The 22,321-nt window shown below is 35.0% G+C and overlaps 2 protein-coding genes and 2 pseudogenes across 3 annotated transcripts; 1 reads left to right on the top strand and 3 right to left on the bottom strand.

Annotated features, from left to right (window-relative positions):
• Positions 1-4,054: 4,054 nt before the first annotated feature.
• On the top strand, positions 4,055-7,198 carry LOC143565250 (receptor-like protein EIX2). Its single transcript, XM_077052275.1, has one exon. The coding sequence runs from the start codon at positions 4,055-4,057 to the stop codon at positions 7,196-7,198; it is 3,144 nt and encodes a 1,047-aa protein (XP_076908390.1).
• Positions 7,199-7,447: 249 nt separating this feature from the next.
• LOC143565232 (F-box/FBD/LRR-repeat protein At1g13570-like) lies at positions 7,448-8,965 on the bottom strand (annotated as a pseudogene). Its single transcript, XR_013141024.1, has 4 exons — positions 8,328-8,965; positions 8,146-8,253; positions 7,901-8,053; positions 7,448-7,831 (listed from the first exon to the last, which is right to left on the bottom strand). The product of XR_013141024.1 is annotated as an F-box/FBD/LRR-repeat protein At1g13570-like (transcript).
• An 8,355-nt stretch (positions 8,966-17,320) lies between these two features.
• Positions 17,321-19,596, bottom strand: LOC143565249 (F-box/FBD/LRR-repeat protein At1g13570-like; annotated as a pseudogene).
• Positions 19,597-20,435: 839 nt separating this feature from the next.
• On the bottom strand, positions 20,436-21,867 carry LOC143565248 (F-box/FBD/LRR-repeat protein At1g13570-like). Its single transcript, XM_077052273.1, has 3 exons — positions 21,070-21,867; positions 20,819-20,977; positions 20,436-20,726 (listed from the first exon to the last, which is right to left on the bottom strand). Exons 1-3 carry the CDS (start codon positions 21,865-21,867, stop codon positions 20,436-20,438), a joined length of 1,248 nt encoding a protein of 415 aa, XP_076908388.1.
• Positions 21,868-22,321: the final 454 nt, after the last annotated feature.

Here is a 22,321-nt window from a genome sequence, read left to right as displayed (position 1 = left end):
GTTTACGCCTACAAATCTGTAATCCCCTTTTAGTCTTTAGTTGCAAAAGTATGATGTCCCATTTAATTGATATTTAGTTTTAGTTGTGTGGTTATAGTCTTTTGATTATGATGATTTTAAGCTAAAAATAAGTACTTTCTGATGCAGCGCAAGTTTGCTAAAAAATAATTATTAAGACAAGAATTAAATTGTTGGTGCTTTTTGTTCTATTCCTGTTTGATGATATGCATGATTTATGATGACGATTGTATTGAGTTTGCATTATTTGCCATATTAAACTAAACCCTATTTGAACATGTTACCACCGCCAGAGCCGGCTTAGAGCATGTGTGAGCTAGGCAATTGTGCAAGGCCCATTGAGGTTTGAGCCCGTTATTTTTTAGTTTGTTTGAATATATTTTATATATTATATGAGTTTTATATTTCTTTTAATATATTTTGGGGCCCATATTTATAATTCGTGCAAGGCCCACAAAGACCATTAAGCTCTTGGGGACGGCCCTGACCACCGCAGTACTGAACCAACTCCAAACAATCCCTCTTTCACCATATGTTACTACTCATTTTGTAATGATACACAAAGTTACAGCAAGTAACAACATTAAAATAGTCTAATATATATCATCACCTACAAGTACGAAACCATAATGCTAAAACATTAGGCATGTGATATATTTTGGTAAAACACGCATATTTTACAAACTTTCATTACTTTCCTACTTTGCAAACAGGTTGATTAAAATGGAGGCACAAAGAATTATCAAGCCAAATGAATTACAACTGGCACATTTGGTTCGGGTGTTGAGGGTGTTAGACTCGATTGTTGAGTGTACGGCAAATTTATCAAACATGATGAAAATTGATTTAGAGTGAAATATTTGACTCAAGAGAACATTCTGCACAAATTAGATTGTTTCAAAGGATGTCGTTTGGCAGTCAAAGCTATTACAAGTCCACCGACAACAAGTTTTTAGCGTTTGAAGGTATCCAAGTTTTTTCTCTGGTTTCTCGGATCAAGTTCTTTGGGTTTTGTGTTGGTAAGAATCTATTCGGCTACCGACCCAACATATGATGCGTTAATCGGGTTAGAACAGGCCAGGTAAGTCAAGCATTCGCATGAATGTGTAGATTTGCGATATGACATGTAATAGGTTGTGTTAAACACTTATACACCAATTAGGCCTTTAATCGGATTTAAAGAATAGACCCGTTGTATGGAGTAGGGGTGTGCATGGGTCGGTTTGGGGCGGTTTTTGGCCAAACCCATAACCATAACCGATATAACGGTTAATAGATAACCATAACCGTAACTGATTCGTCATGGAGGTTTTGGTTAATCGGTTTTAACGATTATAGCGAGTCGGTTATGGTTCAGTTAACCGTGAGCAAGATAAAAAATACTTTCGTATGATTGTGAACACTGAATAATCACTAACTGTATTGTGGAATTCAAAATTTTCTTTTTTTTAATGCAATTATGGAATATGCATATCAAATTGACATAATAAATATCGAAATGACAATTTGAATGGAAATTCAGAACGACAATTATGGAATATTGGGATAAATATGGTAACCAATATCACCAATATTATTGGCATTAATTTTAGTAGGTGTGGAGAATTTTTTTATGTAAAGGCAATAAGTGTAAAAAATAACATACTCATGCACTAATTCTATTTTCGAATATTAATAGTTACATAAATGGGGCGGTTCGGTTATGGCGAGTTTGGAATTAACATTAACCAAAACCGACCCACGTTTGGCGGTTTTTAAAAATTTATTAAACCGACCCACCAGTTATATTGGTTATCGGTTCAAATCGGTTCGGTTATATCGGTTATAGTTCGGTTTGCGGTTATGACGGTTAATTTGATCACCCCTAGTATGGAGTATGTTTTGAAGAATATTACGTTGTAAATAGTCAACTTTTGTATGATTTTCGTGTCTATAAAAATCCTCATGGTTGTAATTTTCTGTTATTCTTTGTGGTAAACTTATCCTAAATCTATACCAAGTAACAGTGTAATTGAACTTTGTTTTCTTTATGAATTTGTAAGGCATTTGGTTAACACGAGTAACTTGCTGTGAAACGTAAAACCAGCCGCGAAGCGCGGGTCTGTTTACTAGTTTTCTTTTAAAAATGAAACCTTGTAAATCAAAAGTCACCGATTTTAACAAAGAACATTTTATAACATGGCTCTTTTACCCCTACAAGGTGTTCATCGATTATCCCTCTTACCACAACCTTCACCAATAGAATGGGGCGGTGTTACCACCACCATGTCTCTTGGTTTACTCCCTCACTCACATCATAACAGTGGTAGCGGCTTCCCCCTGGTGGTAATATGGAGTTGATGCGACGTAAATTGAGCCATAAAAACAGGGTTGTTTAGGATGGGGAGGCAGGGAGGTTGACTTACTTTGGCACGATCATCTCGTAGGCCTGAATTTTTATTTTTTTTAAATATATAAGCATATTTTAAAATAAGACTGGATTAGGCTCAAATTATCAACTTTATAGCCCAATTATCATCGTATCATTTGCTTTTTATATATAATTATCGAATCAATATTTTACTTAAGGCCCGAATTAATACATATTCGGCCCAAAACTTTTTAGCGATTCTCAAAGACGTCCTGGATAAAGACAGCCATTCAGGGTCAAGAAATTAATAACAATGCATAAAGAATTGTAGGGATTTTCTCTGGTTTCCCACTCATGGACATGGCTGTAAAGTCTTCGATTTAGAAATCAATGGGTTGGGTTTATTTATAACTAATTATTTTTGAATGATTAATTTCGATCACTGACAGGCTATTGGCCCACCTGATTATCTTCATTTCCCGAGTACCAGAGACAACCCTTATAAGGAAACTCATTATATATGAGAAAATCTTCTAATCCAACCCCTTATCGACCAGACGAAGGAGATATGAATTCCATTCAGGCGGGTAAGGGCTTGGAGTGCTGCTTTCATAAATGATTTTTTAGTTCAATCGCCCGCCGAAGCGAATCCTTCGAAATAGCCAAGCCAGTAAGTAGAAGGGCAAGGTGACCGCAGGGAAAGGCATTACGGAAGGAAAGTAGCCCAACTCAATGTCTTACGCATCAGTGGCCTTTGAGTGAAAGCAGTAAGTCAGTGGCCAAGAATCATCGATTTTGGAGTTACCGGCTCAAGGCAGCTCATGGGAATTTCTTTAAGTAAGAACGATCCCTAGTGTCATCCTCTTCGGCACCCCTTTTAAATTGAAGTTTTTATGTGCTTTATCTCAATCACTTGAGCTATAGATTATTGATGAAATATTTATAAATAATTAGTTGGATGGTAGCAAAATAATTATGATCGACTTTTCAATTAAAAGGAAATCACTATGAACCACTATCTTACTAACCTAAATATTTTTCCTTTTGCCTTTTTAATTAATATTCTATTTATCATTTATTTTGATTTATCTTTAATAACCTGTATTCATTAACATCAATTGAATTTATTATAATTGTTAAAAACATAAAGTTATATAAAAATTAGAATAGTAATCGTGGAAAAAATATATTTTAAAATTTCAACGGGTGCTTTGTTTTACTTGAAATATACTCAACGAATATTGGGACAAGTATGGAACATAGTTTCTACAAACAGGTATCATGTAACTGAGATTACCAATACCTGGCCGAGCCAACCTGTTCGGTGTCATCCATGCTTTGGTGGAACAAATACATGCACTTCGACTTCCCGACCATGAAGACTAGATATTTACATGTTTTTTTAAGTTATTTTGCGTTTATGTTTTCTAAATTTGGAGTGCTGAAAATGAGATTGAACCTTCAAACGCGTTGTAATAATGAAGAACGATCGATAAATGAAGAGTTGCCTTTGTGGGGTCAAGGCATTAACAACCATGGCTGTGAAGTCTTTGATTTAAAAAACAAAGACATAATTTCAAACTCAAATACAGTAAGGAAAACTGGAAAAGCAAACCCATATTGACTTCCAAGTCTTTCCTCTTAGCCTTTTTAATTCAAGCTACACAGTTTAATCAACTGAGAATAATGGGATTCTATATCGTTTTCGTGTGTATTTATCTGATTTCAATTCAAAATACATGTTTGGGTACTGAAAATACGACGATTTGCTCTAAACACGAGAGACTAGCTCTTCTCAAGTTCAAACAAAGTGTGATAGATGAATCTAGGATGATGTCATCATGGGTTGGGAACGAGTGTTGTTGGTGGGAAGGCGTTCGCTGTGATGCTGCGACTGGAAACATTGTCAGCCTTAGTCTCAGGGGAAATACCCAAGGATCTTATTATTCCGGTCCATTGTCAAACTACATTGATAGAGAAGACGTCGGTGAACACTCCTACCTAGTTGGTGATGAGGTACAGTCTTCTTTGGCAGATTTGAGGCGTCTTAAATACTTGGACTTGAGCGGGAATAAGTTTGAAGGAGCTCGGATACCTCACTTCATCGGATCCTTTAAACAGCTGAGCTACCTCAATCTGTCTAATGGAGGTTTCCATGGTATTATTCCTCATCACATAAGAAATCTTTCTAAATTGAAGGTTCTTGATCTTAGTTCATGGCAGTATCCAAGGCTCACAGTAAAAGACATTACATGGATTTTTAGGCTCTCGTTGCTCGAGCATCTTGACTTGAGTGGAGCGGATCTTAGTGGAGCACAAAACTGGTACAAGGTACTTTACATGGTTCCATCATTAAGAAAGTTAAGTTTAAGTCGTTGTATGTTGTATAATGCTAAACTTAGTCTAAGTCTAAATTCAAGTAGAGCATATTCCAGCATCGAGCACTTGGATATTAGCTCCAACTTCTTTAATGGTCGACCTCCTATCTTTCTACGAAACATAACATCCTTGACATTCCTTGATCTTTCAAACTCTGATCTCGGTTTGGCGTGGAACCTTGTAGACTTGCTAAGATTTATCCCTTCATTATTAGAGTTGCATTTGTCAAATTGTCAACTTCTCAATAACCATCTATATCCCACTCGTTTTAATTTCAGTACGCGTTTTAACATTCAACACCTGGATCTTGGCACCAATTCATTTGAAGGGAGATTCCCACCTCTTTTTAAAAACATGACTTCCTTAAAATTCCTTGATCTATATGGTAACTATCTGAATTCATCAGTTCCTATCATGCCTAACCTTTTAACGCTTGACATTTCTTATAATAAGTTCAAGCACATCTCCCATGTTGGAATTTGGAGACAGTGTAACCTGAAACAATTGAGTGTATCATCAAATCTTATGGAAGAAGAAATGATTGACCAATCCACAAACATGTCTATATGTTCCCAATATGCTTTGGAAAGGTTATATTTGGATCGAAATCAACTAAATGGTTCTATCCCAGAATCCATTGGAAGACTGACCAATTTAAGAGTCTTAGATCTTTCTCGAAACAAATTGACAAATCTAATCCCCGAAGCACTAGGGAGATTAAGATCACTAAAAGTATTAGATATATCTTTAAACCAGATAAAGGGTCCGATCCCGACATCCCTTGGGAGACTCGCTTCATTACAAGTTCTAGCGGTCCATACAAACTTGTTAACTGGGGAGATTCCAGTTTCAATTGGGCAACTCCTAAAAGTCAAATTTCTAGATTTCTCTAGCAATTACTTAGAAGGAACATTTTTTAACGCCCATTTGACTAACTTATCCGAGTTGAAGCACTTGATAATAAGTTCTCGTAGTATCTTGAAATTCAATGTTTCACATGACTGGATTCCTCCATTCCAACTGAATGTCCTCTCACTCAGTTCCTGCAAGATAGAAAATGGATTTCCACAGTGGCTTAAAAATCAAAGGAATCTGAAGATGTTAGTTTTGTCAAATGCTAGCATGTCAGGACCGCCTCCCTCATGGTTGTCCAAGATTCCAATCACTGGAGACATAAATCTATCACACAACAAACTCACTGGATTGTTGGCAAACCTACCGCTTGGACACTCTCCATTCAAACGGTTTCGAGATGAATATAGAGGATCTGAACTACTTTTGCAAAATAATCTTTTCAGCGGGTCAATTCCACGGTCACTGTGTAGGACAAACTTGGAATTCCTTGATCTATCCGGAAATATGTTAACCGGCGAAATTCCTAACTGCGTCCAAAAATTGAAAAAATTGATTGGAATGGTATTTAGCTCAAATAGACTATCAGGGGTCATTCCAAGTTCTATTGGTCAGATGTCATCATTGTCATGGTTACACTTGAATGACAATAATTTTAATGGAGAGTTACCTCAAAGTTTGAGAAATTTACAAGACTTAAATGTCTTAGATGTGAGTAACAATAAACTCTCTGGAAAGATACCTGAATGGATTGCAGAGCTTGTAGAGCTGAATGCTCTAAGGTTACATAAAAATAACTTCACTGGAGGCATTCCTAGAAGTTTATGCACCATTTTTTGTCTTCAGATTTTGGATGTTGCACACAACAGATTAAAAGGGTCCATCCCTACTTGTTTCAGAGAGCTGCCAGGGATGATAGAAAATCATAATGACTATTGTGGAAGATATACCTATAGAGGAGAAAGCATGGTACAGGTCTTGAAAGGTGATGCATATGAGTACACAACAACTTTGAAGTTACTTGTTAACTTGGACCTTTCAAGTAATGAACTGGACGGACGAATACCTGAAATGAATCTTACAAAGCTGTTGGGTCTAAATTTGTCTCATAATCATCTCTCCGGGAGTATTCCAAGTAGTATTGGAAATATGAAGGCCTTAATTTCTCTTGATTTATCAGGTAACAAGTTGACCGGGATGATCCCGCCAAGCATGGCTGATTTGACTTTTCTGAGCCATTTAAATTTCTCTCACAACAACTTGTCAGGACGAATTCCATCAGGAAACCAATTGCAAACCTTCACGGATCTGTCAATATATTCTTATAACGAATATCTCTGCGGTTTTCCCCTACCCAAGAGTTGTTCCAATCATAAAGACCCGACAACCACAACAAGGAAGAACAAACTTGAAGCAGCTGATGAGCCAAAGAAACTATGGTTTTATTTAGATATAATGTGTGGTTTTGCAACAGGATTTTGGGGAATTATTGGAGTTTTGTTGTTCAAGAAGAGCTGGAGACACAATATTTTCAGGTTCGCCGAGATTACCATCGACAGGATTAGCATGGCTGGGGCGGCAGCAAGAGTTGCCAGGTGAAGAGGCGAAGAAAAGAAAACTAAATATTTCGGGATGCAAGTAGTTGTGGAATATGTGTAATCATGTATGCAAGTACTATTTGATTTTCAGTATAATGCTTTAGGTAAACAATTATATGCATTCTCATTACAAACCATGATCTAGCCCTTGCTGTAATACCCGAAAATGATAACATTTTAGCAGAATCAAGTTGCAAAATATCATCTTACACAATCCCATATCAGGTCAAAACAAAATCGTTTCATCTCAAAATATCATCCATCTCAAAATCCAACATGAGATCAAAATATAATTATTCGTTTCATTAAACAATCAACAAAAAATAAGAAAGTGCACGATTGATTGGATTCAACTAATAATGAATTCTACCACAGGCGATGCACTCCGGAAGCTTAAAAGCCCTTCTGAAATCTCCAATTTGTCGTCCTCATCAAACTCATCGCGTAGAAGTATCTTAACGGTCTTTAGAACAGGTGACTTGGCCAAGATAAGCTTTACAACAACTAACTCATTATGCTTGTTGCCAAAATGTAAAATCTCTAATTCCTTAAGATGCTCCAATGTAACATCTGAATAATCTTCGAGTGTAGCGTAGCCAGTCTTGGATTCATCAAACAAGTCTTCTATAGAAAGCTACATCAAGTGTCTTGTGTGAGTGCATTTGAAAAAAAAAAGTAGAATATATAAATTCTGGTTATTTACCTCTAGCTTAAGTTTCTCGAGGTTTGGGGAGCTTTTAATCAAAAGAACAAGAAAAGGTACCGCATATTTGTGACGAAACCATACCCATTCCAAACACAAGTGTTTCAAGTGGACCAATCTTGTTGAAAGCTCTTTCGGAAGCGGATAAAATATCTTGAACCATAGACACCAAATATTAGTCATAGCTAATTAGTAAACCAAATTATAATCAAGTATAAAGTACAAACCATGTGAAAAGATTTTACCGTGAAGATGAAAAGAAAAAGAGACAAATATTCCATGTTCGGTACACACTCGATAAGACTACCAATGGTGCAATCTTGATACTCAACGATAGTTCCACCGTCAGACAACTGCAAAAGAATACAATATTTAGCTAAATCATGAAAGACCATGAGATTGACATATTATTTTACTAGGAACTTACAAGATCCAATCTCTTAAGTGACGGACAACTGGTTAAAAGACGCGTAAGCTCTTTTTGACATATGCATATATCTTGCAAATGTAAGGTTGTTAGGCTACTGAATCCAGTGAATGATGATTGAAGTTTAAGAGTACAATCAGTAAGATACAGGTCTGTTACTGATGCAACGAGAAGATAGATAAGGGTAACATATAGTTCCCGTTCAAGTCAAGTTTTAATTTCTTGATGGTATTTTTCTTCGATAAATGAAGTAATATATGGTCAATCTCAACACAGGAGCCATCCACATGCATACGAAGGCCGAACTCATGGATTGGACCTTGGTGCATTAACAGAATTTGGTATATAGCATAGAAAAGTTTACACCTGCTCGTCATTTCCTTTCCTTTCACTTGGTTGGTCGAACGATTGCTCCAAAACGGACGGTTCAGCCACATCAGTCGATTCTTCAAACAATTCTTGTAATAGATCTTGAATAAACTCAAGTTTAGGGATTTTGAGCCAATGGTACCTCCATTCCTTAGAGAGGATACTCGTCCTTGCTGCCTCTTCAATCGGTACGAGACATAATATGGATTCTATTATGCCTATAGGAAGTCTGCTGATTCTATCCATCTTATGATATTCTTGTTGGCTGCAATATTAGCTACTCTGTTTAATACAAACACAAACAAAAGAAGCATAACCCATGACAGTCTTGGTTTTAAAAAGCGCGAAGCAACACAAGGCGAATGACCTTGCCGCTTTTGGCTACACAAGATGACCAAAGTCCAAAAAGCACAAGTGAGGCGTTGGTCTTAGGCAACCAAGAGCTATGAGGCGTGCGCCTTTTGTACAAAAACATATGAGATATATAAAAACCTAGTGCTTTGAGTACAAAAATCGATGCGCTTCGTGCTTTGGTTTTGGACCCGTCACTTATGTGCGCCTCTTGCCTTTTTAATCCAAGATAACAATTTAAATTCAAAGTTTATGAACTTTGAACAACCGAACGAATTCTATGTCATCTATAAACAAAAATCATGTGAACTATAGAACACAAGAACGGAGCCTATATGAATATTGTAACAGCCAAAAAGTCTCCAAATGTACAGAAACAAGAACATTAGCCGTTACACTTTAAGTAAGCATTATAATCTAAATCTTGATTAAATTCCTAGTGCTTATAACAAATTATCGAAAGCATTCTAAATCCTAATGACATTGTCCCACCAAATGCAATATATAACAAGATTGGTATATTTGTAATGGGGTTAAATATATTAGATGAAAGTCTAGGGTGAGCAATAACTGAACCGTTAATCGACGAAACTGAACCCAAATTAACCAAAAAGATAATCGCTTTTCGGATATATCACCGATATTCCCGATATCAGCATTTTAAGTCTTAATTTTCAACTTTTAGTGTTTAATGTTGGTGTTTTGAGTATTACCCAGTTCCTACTTGCTACAATTGTTAGTGTTACAAAAGGTTAATTTGTTAATAGGAGGAGAATATACTGAATTGTTAGTGTTAAAGTGCTAATTATATAAATTCTGCATGATATTAAAATTACCGATGTCCCACCGATATCTCACCGCGATAACCGATATCTCAAATATCGGTCCTCGGCCGATATCCGATATTTTTCCGCATTAACTGCTTAGATTATTAACCGAGATTAACTGTCCCATTGGTTAATTTGGTTGAGGCTAATAACCGAACCAAACCGTGCACACCCCTAAATGAAACACAAAAGCACATAAAATATTGTTTATGAATGAAAAATACCTGTTGCAACCTGATATGGTTTATGTTATTTGATAAGTACACTGATGCAAAAGCAGCAGCCACCAGCGTCAATGAGCAGAAGCATAACCTGGAATGAGGTTACTTGGTTAGGGTCAAATTTTTTTTTTATAATGTTAAGTAGATACATATTGGTCCCTGCATTTTATCATAAGTTGTCGATTGGTTTTCTAGGGAGTTATTTTTTATTTAAGGTAATTTATGAATTAAAATTTTTATATGTGTTAAGTTTGGTATGGACATTATGTTATTCCAATTTAAGTTATAACAAAACACGTCAAAAGTCGAAAACTATCTTTTCTGGAGGCCCAAAGTGTATAATAAAAATATAAGAAATATTGTTTTCGATCTTATGACCCTTATGCTATCTATGTGTATGTATAATTATAGACCATGAACTCTAACGCTAGATAATCTCAAAACCAAAATTATATTTTTGTAATTTATTACTATTTAGAATATGATGGTGCTAGGAAAATAAAAGGCGTAACTAAAGCTAAAGCCATTGCTTTATTTCACTTTCCAATTGAGTGATCATTGCTTACAAAACAATATTATAACCATCAATATCCTATATGAATTGGTGAACACACTTACAAATCACGTCAATTTCAAAGTTAAAGGACAAATACTAAAATTTAGTACAAAGATAAAGGACAAAATGTGTAATTTGCTCTTTAAAATAAAAATTTTTGTACAAAGATAAAGGACAAAATGTTTAATTTGCTCTTTAAAATAAGTACACAGCATACATTAGTATTAGGCTATTTTCTTATAGCAACATAGAATAGGTTATGCTTTATGAAATTGTGTCTCGGGCTATATAAAATGGGTTTTTGTGACATATAAGTGCCACCTTGGCAAATAGGTTTTTCATATTTCACATTTAAACACTTGTGTTGTGAAGCGGTGAAGTGTAACGGTGGCATTAAGCTAAGGTGCAGATAGATGATCTCTTATATATATTAACTAGCTTTTAGCCCGCGTGTTATGCGGGTTACTTTTAGTTTTTTTTATTGTGAATATATTTATAATGTATTATGTGTTAGGTATTAAACATGAAGGTTACATAAACATATAAAGTATCTTATACTTATTAGTGGAGATAAAGTATAAATTGTTTGTTTGTGTCTCAAACAGGGTTTCATGGGTTTATCGGTTAATGTGTCACAACATTTTGTTGTTTTAGATATGAATTTTCGTCTTGATTTAACATGAATGTATGTTATATAGCTTAGTTTATTTATGTTTGTGTTGAGTTATTAGGTTGGTTGGTGATGCAGAACGTATATATTATGTTATGGATCATCTCAAATGGGTTCTCATGGGTCTATCAATTAACGTAGTCCAATATTTTGTTGTTTAAGATATGTATTTTGAGCTTGATAGTGAATAGGGCTTTAATTAAATTGATGTATTTGAATTTCTTTGTTCCAATTTTAGTTTCACATCTATCTCAAATGGGAAAGTCATGTGTTTTCATTTCATTTTTTTGATGTTTAATTATCTTTTTTACTTTTATGAATTGTAGTTTGTAGGGTTTTTTTTTGTCTGTGTTGTATTTATAACTTTTAATAATGTGTTTAACATAATATGCATCAAATAAGAGAGAAGTTATATTAGTTTCAATATTATTAATGAATATTTTCTATTCATATGTTAAAACTAAGTTTTTATAATCTTTTAATTATTGATATTTTTTAAATGAGTAATATTATATATACACACACATATTTTACATGTAAATTTTTTAATATTATTTACTTATTTTTATTTTAAAAAATGAAAAATAAGGGTCATCATGAGAAGTCACGTGAAAAATATGTGTATAATGTTTTTATAACTTGTTTCAAGAAACCCTTTCTTTAACTCATTCTTCAAACCGTCGCCCATGCATAATCCGATTTCAAACCTAAATATTCTCATTCAATCGAATTAGGCGTAATTAACTCGTGTTCTTCTATGGCGAATGTAGGTGATTGGAAGTACTATAGGGTGTTGAAGAGATTTATGTCTGTTCTTAGCCCGATCAGCCCACAATTGAGAAGTTTAATGTTGATGAAGTTTTTTCATCAAGTGATCGGTTTCAAGCGCAAATAAAAACTTTCCATATGTTGAAGAAACAACTTTGATGAACGAAGTTTTTTCAGTGATTGAAGATGATGAAGTTCTGGCTCTGGTTCTTTATGTGAGAGAATGGTTTTATTATCCAAGTCCAAACTATGATAAAGCTCTAATTAGATATGAAGATGGTCATGTGAAAATTTTGAAGCGTTTTGTAGATTCAAATGATTTTGTAGCAAATATACCTCCATACCTGTCTATTAGCATGATCAACCGGCACATATTGACCAGCTCCTAACACCACCACATGACTCAAATAGACACCACCCAATCTCTCAAATCACACTCAACTTCAAATAACAATTACTGACTTTTTCACATGGGTCATCCTAATTGAATTCAACTTATACTACAATAGATCATAATACATGTTACCATTACAAGGTAGCAGTGTTCACAACAATAAAGCTTCAATCCAGTCACAACAGATAGCAGCACATATGCAACAGATAAAATCTCAAAGTTCACAACAACAATATTACATAGTTGTACTACGCAGGGTCGGTTTTGGTTAGGGTGTGTAATAACCAGATTACCCCGAAGCAAGTGCACTGATTTGAAATAAAATAAACTATCCATGCATCTCGTATTCCAAATGCTCAGCTTCTGCATCCATTTACCAAACAGATTAACTGCCATTCGGGTTCAGGTCTTTGTATTACAATTATGTCTACTTTTTTAATAACATTAATTTGAATCATAATTGTTACATCTTAAAACTGGAATCAATTTTTAAAGGGATTTGAGTTAAAGATTAATATTACTTGATTATAGTTATATCATTAAAGAACTTTTATTGTTATAGTATTAATACGACCCTAACTAAGGTGCTATTGAGTCATCAGTTTCGAAATAATTTATAGTTGAATACAGAAAATGAATGTGTTCATGTTCATGTTCGTTTATGGTGCTTCGTTAATGTTACACAAATAAGCAATAAATGGCCGTTTAAGTTTTACATAGACTAACATGAACATTTCAATTTCCTTAATGAAAGAGCATGAACAAAAAATATGTTCGATTATAATTTCGCGTTCATGTTCAGTTAAAATTAGATGGACGAACACAAACATACCCCATTCATGTTCGTTTGCAGGCTTAACTGCAGCCTTTATAAGCATATAAAGTTGATCATCAAGTTAAAGTAACTACTTGTATATTAAAATATGCAAATATTCTTAAACAGTCCCCTTCGCCTTCAAGTGAAGGATATTTCTCTCCATGCGAAAAGTCACTCAAAGAACTGTGTCACAAATATTAAAATTTCAGTATATTAGAATCAGTATCCTGATTCCTAACTTCTTGAATCTTTTCACAAATGTAGCCGCCACTTAATAACACAATTGAGATGGCGAGAAAACCAGTATCACCATAATCTTGTAATGATTGTTAAAGGGCAAATATTTGATAACATGATCAAATAACTTGTAATGTTATTACTAAAATCTATTAAATTTGGTTGCCATTTAGTACATAAACATAAGCAGCTCGTGATGATCTACTTTCATAAAATTGTAGAACATTATATATGAAAACGACATCAACTACAACTTCTCTAACCATCTGCAGCCCGCAATCAATTATTTGTATATATCCAAGCTACACAAAGAACTTAACATGCAAAACATACCTATGTATGGCTGATGCCGCACATTGCGGAGCCCATGATTTGGCCGATTTTAGTGCACTCACTATAAAAATAAAAATACCCGTTTTATTTGTGCCCATCTTCGTGTAATCATGAAAGAGTGTATATGTTCGCTTGACCATTAATCTTATCACACAACTCCTGAGACGCGTTAAATGCGGGATAAATTGAGTTTCTAAACACATGAAAAACAAAAACCTACCTATTTAAACACACTCAAATTCCATGAAAATTAAGCATTTTCAATGCATCCGCATGAAAAGCATCAATTAATATCACTTACATGAATTTCGGCTGCTTATCCTCGCTACGGGCCACTTAAAACCGGACGTTCCTAAAAACAACAAAAAGGTGTAAACTGACAAAAGGAAAAAAAAAACATATGTTGTTCGATTAACAAAGTTAACACAACTAACAACCTCATATTTTGTTCAAAATGATATTTTTTAGAATTACCCAAAACACCCTTGATGCAAATTAGACCCAATACGTAATTTTGACTATTCGAAAGTCCCAAAAACTGAATTGACCCCTGATCCCCAACACGATACCTGAAACACACATTATTATGCTACTTGTGCATTAGAAATATGACAGGAGTTACCGAACTCTTAAATCGTGATTAAAAAATAGAAAATGGAGAATGAGTAAATGGTGTATAAAATATACCCCTAGGTTGAAGGGTGTTGAAGGGTGATGTTGAATGATGGGGGAAAACTGGCATGGCGAGTGAGGGGAATGGCGTTGAGGGTGTATACCGCTTAGCCTAAGACACAACTTGTAAAATGAATTACAGACTACTTAAGAAAAAAGATTTTGAACAGTACGAACACTATTTATCATAGTAAAGCAAGCCGCATTTGAAAAGAGAGATGAGCGGCACTCACCTTGGAAACAGAATTGAAGAACAAACTATAACTTTATAATTTTATGTTGCTGACATTGATCAAACAATTTCTTTAGTTGCTTTGCTTGTTCTTCTATCCTCATCCTTAAGTTCCTTTGGATCTGAAAACAAAAGTTAACTTTGAATTTTCGAGTGAAACATATTAATTTCATATTCAGATGAACATAAACGAACGAACTTGAATTTACCTTTTGTTGCTCATGAAGTTGCATCTGGATGGCAAGTTGCATTTGTAGAGCATCCTTAAATTGCATCCCACTTATTATTAAATCAAAGTTTCAGGTCAAACCAGTAAATAACAAAATTTATGTCAACTGTCAAAAAAATTTCAACATGGAAAAAGAAAATTAAAACTTTACAAAAATTCATTTATTACATGAAAAATAAACGTTACGCTATATTTTTAATCAACAATATGGTATCCATGCCGGTTATCTTCTCATAATCTCCTACAAAAATAATAAAAAACCTGATCAAACACACTTCAAATAATAAAAATTTAGAAGTTCTTCATACCCGTTGTAGATTCCGGTTTCTTTGATTGTCTTCTGCGGTCAACTGAGAGTTCCTTTGAATCTGATATTAGAAGCAAAATTTGTTAACGAGTTAAACTTTGACTGCTGAGGTCAAAAGGGCTGACTTTTTAACTTCAAAATCAGCATATATTATTCAGATTTTTATGATTTTTTTTAAATTATACTAAACTTAGCATGCCGGTGAAGATCTATAGGTGCTCGTGTTTTTTTCGTAGCAGCGGATTTCTTTTCCTCGCCTCACGTCGTGTGCCGTCAGTTCACAATGAACTGAAAACCTAAAATCAAAGAATGCATACCGGATAGGTTTTGAAGATAAGAGATATAGATAGAAAGAGATAGAGAAAGATTTACCAGAAGAGAAACTCATGAACGTCATCCTTCAAATATTGCATAACAATCAAACCAATTAAGTCATTTACTAATTTTCACTTAGAGCTTATGCAAAGTAAATCAAAATGGAAATATGATTGCCTACTTAATCGCACAAAATCATCAATCTATCAATAAACACTTAAATTCATTGTTTGAAACCCTAAATCATACAATCCAGTGACCAAATTAAACAAAAATTGTCGTATGGAAAACGAATACACATAAACCTTGATCAGAATTTGTACCTCAATGAAGCAGGTCTAAAGAGTGAGACGACAACTATGGTAAAACGTAAACGCGTATGGCTGCACCGGTTACTGAAATGCAATGGAAATTCTCAGATCAAGTTTCAAGAAGCAGAAATCATTATGCATAAAAAGATTGGTTCGGTAGCGACGGGCGATTTGCAGGTGATTATGGCTAGAAACGGTGGAGTTGTGAGAAGGTAGGGTTTGTGAAATGACAGCAAGACTTGTTCTACATCTTTAATGAGCAGGTTGTAAACTTCAACCATGCAATTGATGAGTCTAGATCAGATAAGCCATAGAAACCAACGAATTAGGGCAAAGATTAGATGGTGGTGTTACCTCTGGCGAACGTCGAACATGATATTAGGGTTTAAGACCTATGAAGAAGATCCGTGAAATTCTTATGACCCATTTCAAACCCATCAGAAGAGCCATACCCACAAGCGGGTTAAATCGATGAGAGCTCACCATTTAAAAATCAAGAAAATCTGGTGACTCCAAAAAAGGGGGGAGCGACCAGAGTGCGACACCTAGGATTTAAGAGTCTTCATTTATATATATTATAGATTAATTAAAAAAAAAAGAAAACACTTGCTCCTCACGCACGCTAGCTAGGAGTCTTCCCCTCCCCTCTACCCCCCCCCCCCTTTTGTACCCCTCTCACGCCCCTATGTGCGCGGTGTGATCAACACGAAAAGGTGTTATTGTGGCTGCGTTTTGGCGCCTCTCTTGATCGCCATAACACACTCTTAGGCCTAGAAAATGCGCAAAACTTAGTGACGACGCCTAAGTGCCCACAAGCATGCCTAGGAAGTGCAAAATCCTTTGCTCGTTTGTTAATAGCATTTGGAACTACACCAAATACCCAAGTGAGCCTTTATGAGACGGAATGTTAACCATCTATACTGATTTGACATTACAAAATCACTCAAGAACCCAATCAAAAAGGAAACCTACCACCATGAGAAAACTACATTAAGTCAAGTTTTGAACCTAAGACTATAAGATCTGAAGCCTTAACACCTTAATACCACTACCACCGGACAGAAGGCCAATTGCACCATCTCTTGCCTAACTGTCAAGTTGTCTCAACCTCCAAATACCTTTTGTCCATTATTTATGATAATATCATCCAGTTAAGAAATTTCAAATTCCTAGATAAAACAGATTTATAGCAGTGCACAGCCCCCCCCCCCCCCCCCCCGGGGGGAGCTTCTAATCAAAAGAGCAAGAAAAGGTAACCCATATATGTGACTACAACACATAAAATCCAAGTATTTCAAGTGATCCAGTGCTGTTGGAAGCTCTTTCGGAAGTCCATTTGGATCGAAACACTTGAACCATAGCCATAACAAAGATCAGTGATTAGTGATAACTAATAAGCAGACCAAAGTCTAATCAAGTATATACAATGTAGATAAAATTACCAGAACGATGTAAAACGAAACAGAGAGATTTTCAATCGCGGGACAGCAGTTGAAAAGATCAACAATGGTAGATTCATCGTCATCGTATAGAGTTGCACTGTCAGAATCCTACAAACATTACAACATATAATTAAGTTATGCAAGACCATGGGAATGACATCTTATTTATTATGAACTTACGAGAGTCAATGTCTTAAGTAATGGACAACTGGATAAAAGACGCAAAAGCGTTGTGTCATCAGCCCATAGCTGATCCAAATATAAGCTTGTAATGCGACCAAATTCATTGAATGGGCGTTCACGAGAAAGAGCACAATCACAGAGATGCATATCTGTTAACTGGTGTAACGAGAAGAGAGACAAGGGTAACGTATACCCATCCACACTGGGCGCACAAAGGTCAAGTTCTAATCTCTTGATGGTATTTCTCTTCGATAAACGAAGTAATATACGGTCAATCTCCTCCACACACGGGGCATCTTCTACCATACGAAGGATGAACTCGTTGATTGGACCCTCGTGTACTAACAAAACTTGGTATATAGCTTTCAAAAGTTTACGCCTCTTAGCCATTTCTTTCCTTTTACTTGGGTTGTCATGCGTTTGCTCTGAAACGGGCGGCTCATCCCCATCAGTCGATACTTGAAACGTATCCTCGATAAACGCAAGTTTAGGTATTTTAATCCAACGGTACCTCCATTCCCTAGAAAGGATACTTGTCCTTGCTGCCTCTTGAATCGGTAGTAGACATAAGATGTTTTCTATAATTATGTCTAGAGGAAGCTTGCTGATCATATTCATCTAAGGATATTGTTGTAGGATATTATTGATTAACTAATATTGTTTTAAAGAATCAATTTATGAGAAGAAAATACCTGCAATAGACGAGTCGATGAACACACCATAATAAGGTTAGGCTTTAATCAAAGGTTAGGGTATTTTTTTTTACGTTTGTATCATATATATATACATCAAGTGGTCCTTGTATATATTTATTTATTTTATTAAATTAAATAAGTTCTAACGATATTTATATTGAAAGATAGGAATCTTGGTTCATAAGAGCATTCCCAACCCATCCTCTAAAATTATGTGAGGAGAGTTTGTAAATTATAGGGTGGAGTTGTGGGTGGTTGTGAGTGTAAATTATAGGGTGGAGAGAGAAAAGGTAGTGATTTTTTGTAAATTTGAGGAAAAGGTAGTGATTTTTTGTAAATTATAGGACGGAGAGAAAAAACTGTAATGAAAAATATATAAAAAAATATTATATAATTAAACAGGATAGAGAAATTTAGTGTTTTTAGTGTAATTATATGATATATATGGATATAGGGATAGGGAACGGCCATCTTAATAAAGATTATTTATTGAATAATTTTTTATACTTGATATTTGAATTTATGTCGATTTATCATCAACTATATTTCTCTTTGTTGCTAGCTTGTATGTATATCAAGTTATATCAAAAGGTTGAAAATATATTTTTTATAATATCTTTTTAAGGACTTTACAAAACAATGGTTTTATATGCAACTACTTTTTTACCCGGCGCGGTTGTGTCGGGCAGGTCGGTAAAACTCGGGCGGTGGTAAAACCTAAACATTGAGGCGGTAAGTCAATGCGAATTCGGTCGGTTTTGGTTACGCGCGTTTTTGTGCCGGTACAAAAACCAAAAATAAAACAAATGTTAAAAAGTTTAAGGTGGACCAATGAAGCAGCGTCGGTCAGTAAAACTTAAGCGTTGGTAAAACACGACCGTTGTTGACCCCGAGCGTTAAGGCAATCAGTCTATGCAAATTCCGACGGTTTTCGTCACATTCTTTATGGTACCGAAATTAAAACAAAAAAAAATCGATATTCAGTTGATTTTCTTGACGATACTCGAACTAAAACAAAACAATAACAAAAAATCAAAAAAAAAATCTTTTCCACCGTTAAGGTGCCGCAAAATGGCCAATAGGGTCCTTGCGGCACCAAAGTTCTAAAACTCTATATTTTCATTAAATAATTAATTGTAATCGAGTAGCAGAGACGGTGTCAGTTGTGGCGCTAGTGTGGTAGTTTTGCAAATAGGTCCTACTAGGGACACTCAAACACCCCCCCCCCCCTCCTCCAACATGCCCCTTATAGGGCTATACGGGACCATATACGCTCCGTATAGGACTATACGGGCCTTATAAGTAACCTTATAAGCCTTGTATAGCCTAACACGGGCCATATTGGGTTTTTTTTTAGCAAAAATTGAGTGGTGCCCCTAAAACTCCGCTTTCCAAATACAATGTTAAGAATATAAAAGAGATCTGAAGAGAGAAAGAGATGGTAACATAATACAAAGACAAATATGAAACACAGAGAAGCTAGTTGTGATAAAGCAAAAGTACAATATGTAAAGTACCCCTTAAACACAAAGTACATTCTAGAAAGCAATAAATACATGTCAAGAAGTTGTAAATTAAAAAATTAATTTATGTCTAAAAATTCTACCATCTTTAAAAATGGCTTAACTAATAGAATATTATAATTAAAAAAATGTTTAATGAACGCATCAACTTAAAAATATATTAAAAAGATGTTTAAAGATCGCATTTAACTTATAAATACATTAAACATGTGAAAATAGATAATTCTCTGAATTTGTTTAATATGTATGTAATATAGGTGTTTTTATATCATGTATCTTACTCCTCAAGTGACAGGACGAAACAGGTAATCCATGATCATAAACGGGGCGAAAAAAACTTCACAGGGCGTCATTATACTATTCTTGAATATATTGAAGCGTCGAGTGTCAATTGAGTTCGAGTAACAACTCATGAAACTAATTGAGCCGAGTCAAGGTTATATAAACCTAGCCATAAACTTGACTTGAAAATAATCATATGCCTTCTAATTCCCAATCACAACTTCAAGACCAGAAAAGCATGATGTTTTAATACTTCAAAATGCAAAAAAGATCATCCATCTCAAGGTCTCCTATGGGATCAAAACAAATTTGTTCATTTCACTAAACAGTCAACAAAAATGATCAAAACCACCAAATGAATGACTAGTTAGATTTCAACCGGCATAGATTAACTTCTCTACCGCAGGTGATGCGCATGGGATGTTTAAAAGGAGTTTTGAAATCTCCAATTCTTCATCCTCATCAAATTCGTCACATAAGAATATCCTCACTTGCTTTAGTACTGGTGACTTAGCGTATACAAGCTTCACAAAATCCAACTCATTCTCTGCGTCGCTAAAATTTAGAATCTTCAATTCGTTCAGATGCTCCAACATAATATCAGAATAATCTTCAAGTGTAAAGGAGCCCTTCTCATCTTTGTCAAGCCAGTATGCGGGATACATCTATAAGATGAAGTGTTTTGTCATTTGTGTGAGTGTACTTTGAGATAAAGGATCAACACAAGTAAAATAAAACATAAATTCTTGATATTTACCGCTTGCTTAAGTTTCTCCAGGTTCAGGGAGCTTCTAATCAAAAGAACAAGAAAAGGTAACCCATATTTGTGAGTAAAGCATAGTTCTTCCATGCACAAGTATTTCAAGTGGATCAATGGTAATGGAAGCTCTTTTGGAAGTCTTTCGGGAACAAAACACTTGTAACATAACCAAAACAAAGATTAGTGATAACTAATACTAATACGAAGACTAAAGCGTAATCAAGTATATACAATGTAGATGAAATTACCTTAACGATGAAAAACAAAACAGATAGATATTCAATCATAGGTAAACACTTGAATAGGTCTACAATGGTGGAATCTCCACCATCAATGATAGTTGCACCAAAACTATGCTGCAAAATTTTACAATTTTCAGCTAGGTTATGAAAGGCCATGAGGATTGACATTCTATTGTAATATGAACTTACAAGAGTCAGTTTCTTAAGTAATGGACAACTGGATAAAAGACGCAAAAGCGTTGTTGCATAGGTCCATAGACCATCCAAATATAAGGTTGTAAGGCGACCAAATTCATTGAATGTGCGTTCATGGTAAAGAGCACAATCAGAGAGATACATATCTGTTAAATGATGTAACGAGAAGATAGATATGGGTAACGTATACCCCTCCACACCGGACGTATAAAGATCAAGTTTTAATCTCTTGACGGTCTTTTTCTTCGACAAATGAAGTAATATACGGTCATTTTCAACACACGAACCTTCTATTTCCATATGAAGGGTGAACTCATGGATTGGACCCTCGTGTACTAACAAAACTTCGTATATAGCATTGAAAAGTTTACACCTCTTGGCTATTTTTTTCTTTTCACCTGACGTGTCAATCGCTTGCCCCAAAGTAGATAGCTTAGCCCCATTAGTTGATTCTTGAAATGTGTTCTCAATAAAAACAAGTTTAGGGATTTTGTTCCAACGGTACCTCCATTCCCTAGAGAGAATACTTGTCCTTCCAGCCTCTTGAATCGGTAGGCAACATAAGATATTTTCTATTATGCCTAGAGGAAGCTTGCTGATTATATCCATCTAGCTTGAAATATTCTTGTTGGCTGCAAAATTAGCCTTTGAAAATATATATATAAGATCAACTTTGTTTAACAGACACATACACAAAAGAAGCATAATAACTTTAAAAACAAACATAGAACCAATATAATACCAGGGGTGAGCAATAATCGAACGATTAACTGAAACCGAACCGTAAACCAACAAAACTGAACCGAAATTAATCGGTTATCGTTTCTTTTTCACCCTCGGTCAACCAAAATTAGCATAACATAGCCATTCATATTTTCATTTATGTCTGGCTTTTACACCTCTATTTCATGTATTTATGTGTCCAATTTCATGTATATACGCATTCGTTTCATGTATTTATATGCGAAAATTTTAGCCCAAGTTTGGTTTTGGTTATCAACCGAAGCGAACGGAAATCGACAACTAACCTAATAAACTAAATTGATTAACCGAAAACCGATTG

This window comes from Bidens hawaiensis, unplaced genomic scaffold (genome assembly GCF_021521415.1).
Source record: "Bidens hawaiensis isolate Kalapana, Puna unplaced genomic scaffold, B.hawaiensis_p1.1 tig00022310_1, whole genome shotgun sequence".
In the NCBI taxonomy this organism is placed as follows: domain Eukaryota; kingdom Viridiplantae; phylum Streptophyta; class Magnoliopsida; order Asterales; family Asteraceae; genus Bidens; species Bidens hawaiensis.
The sequence above is the reverse complement of the archived record's forward strand: the minus strand, read 5'-3'. Positions and strand labels throughout refer to the sequence as shown.

What these genes read in the sequence shown, in the direction of transcription:
- LOC143565250 (XM_077052275.1), top strand. Translation starts at nt 4,055, where the DNA reads ATGGGATTCTATATCGTTTTCGTGTGTATTTATCTGATTTCAATTCAA.
- LOC143565248 (XM_077052273.1), bottom strand. Translation starts at nt 21,867, where the DNA reads ATGGATATAATCAGCAAGCTTCCTCTAGGCATAATAGAAAATATCTTA. An exon ending in TTTTGTTTTTCATCGTTAAG is followed by an intron (nt 20,978 to 21,069) that starts GTAATTTCATCT and finishes TTATGTTACAAG; the next exon opens with TGTTTTGTTCCCGAAAGACT. An exon ending in TGGAGAAACTTAAGCAAGCG is followed by an intron (nt 20,727 to 20,818) that starts GTAAATATCAAG and finishes TTCATCTTATAG; the next exon opens with ATGTATCCCGCATACTGGCT.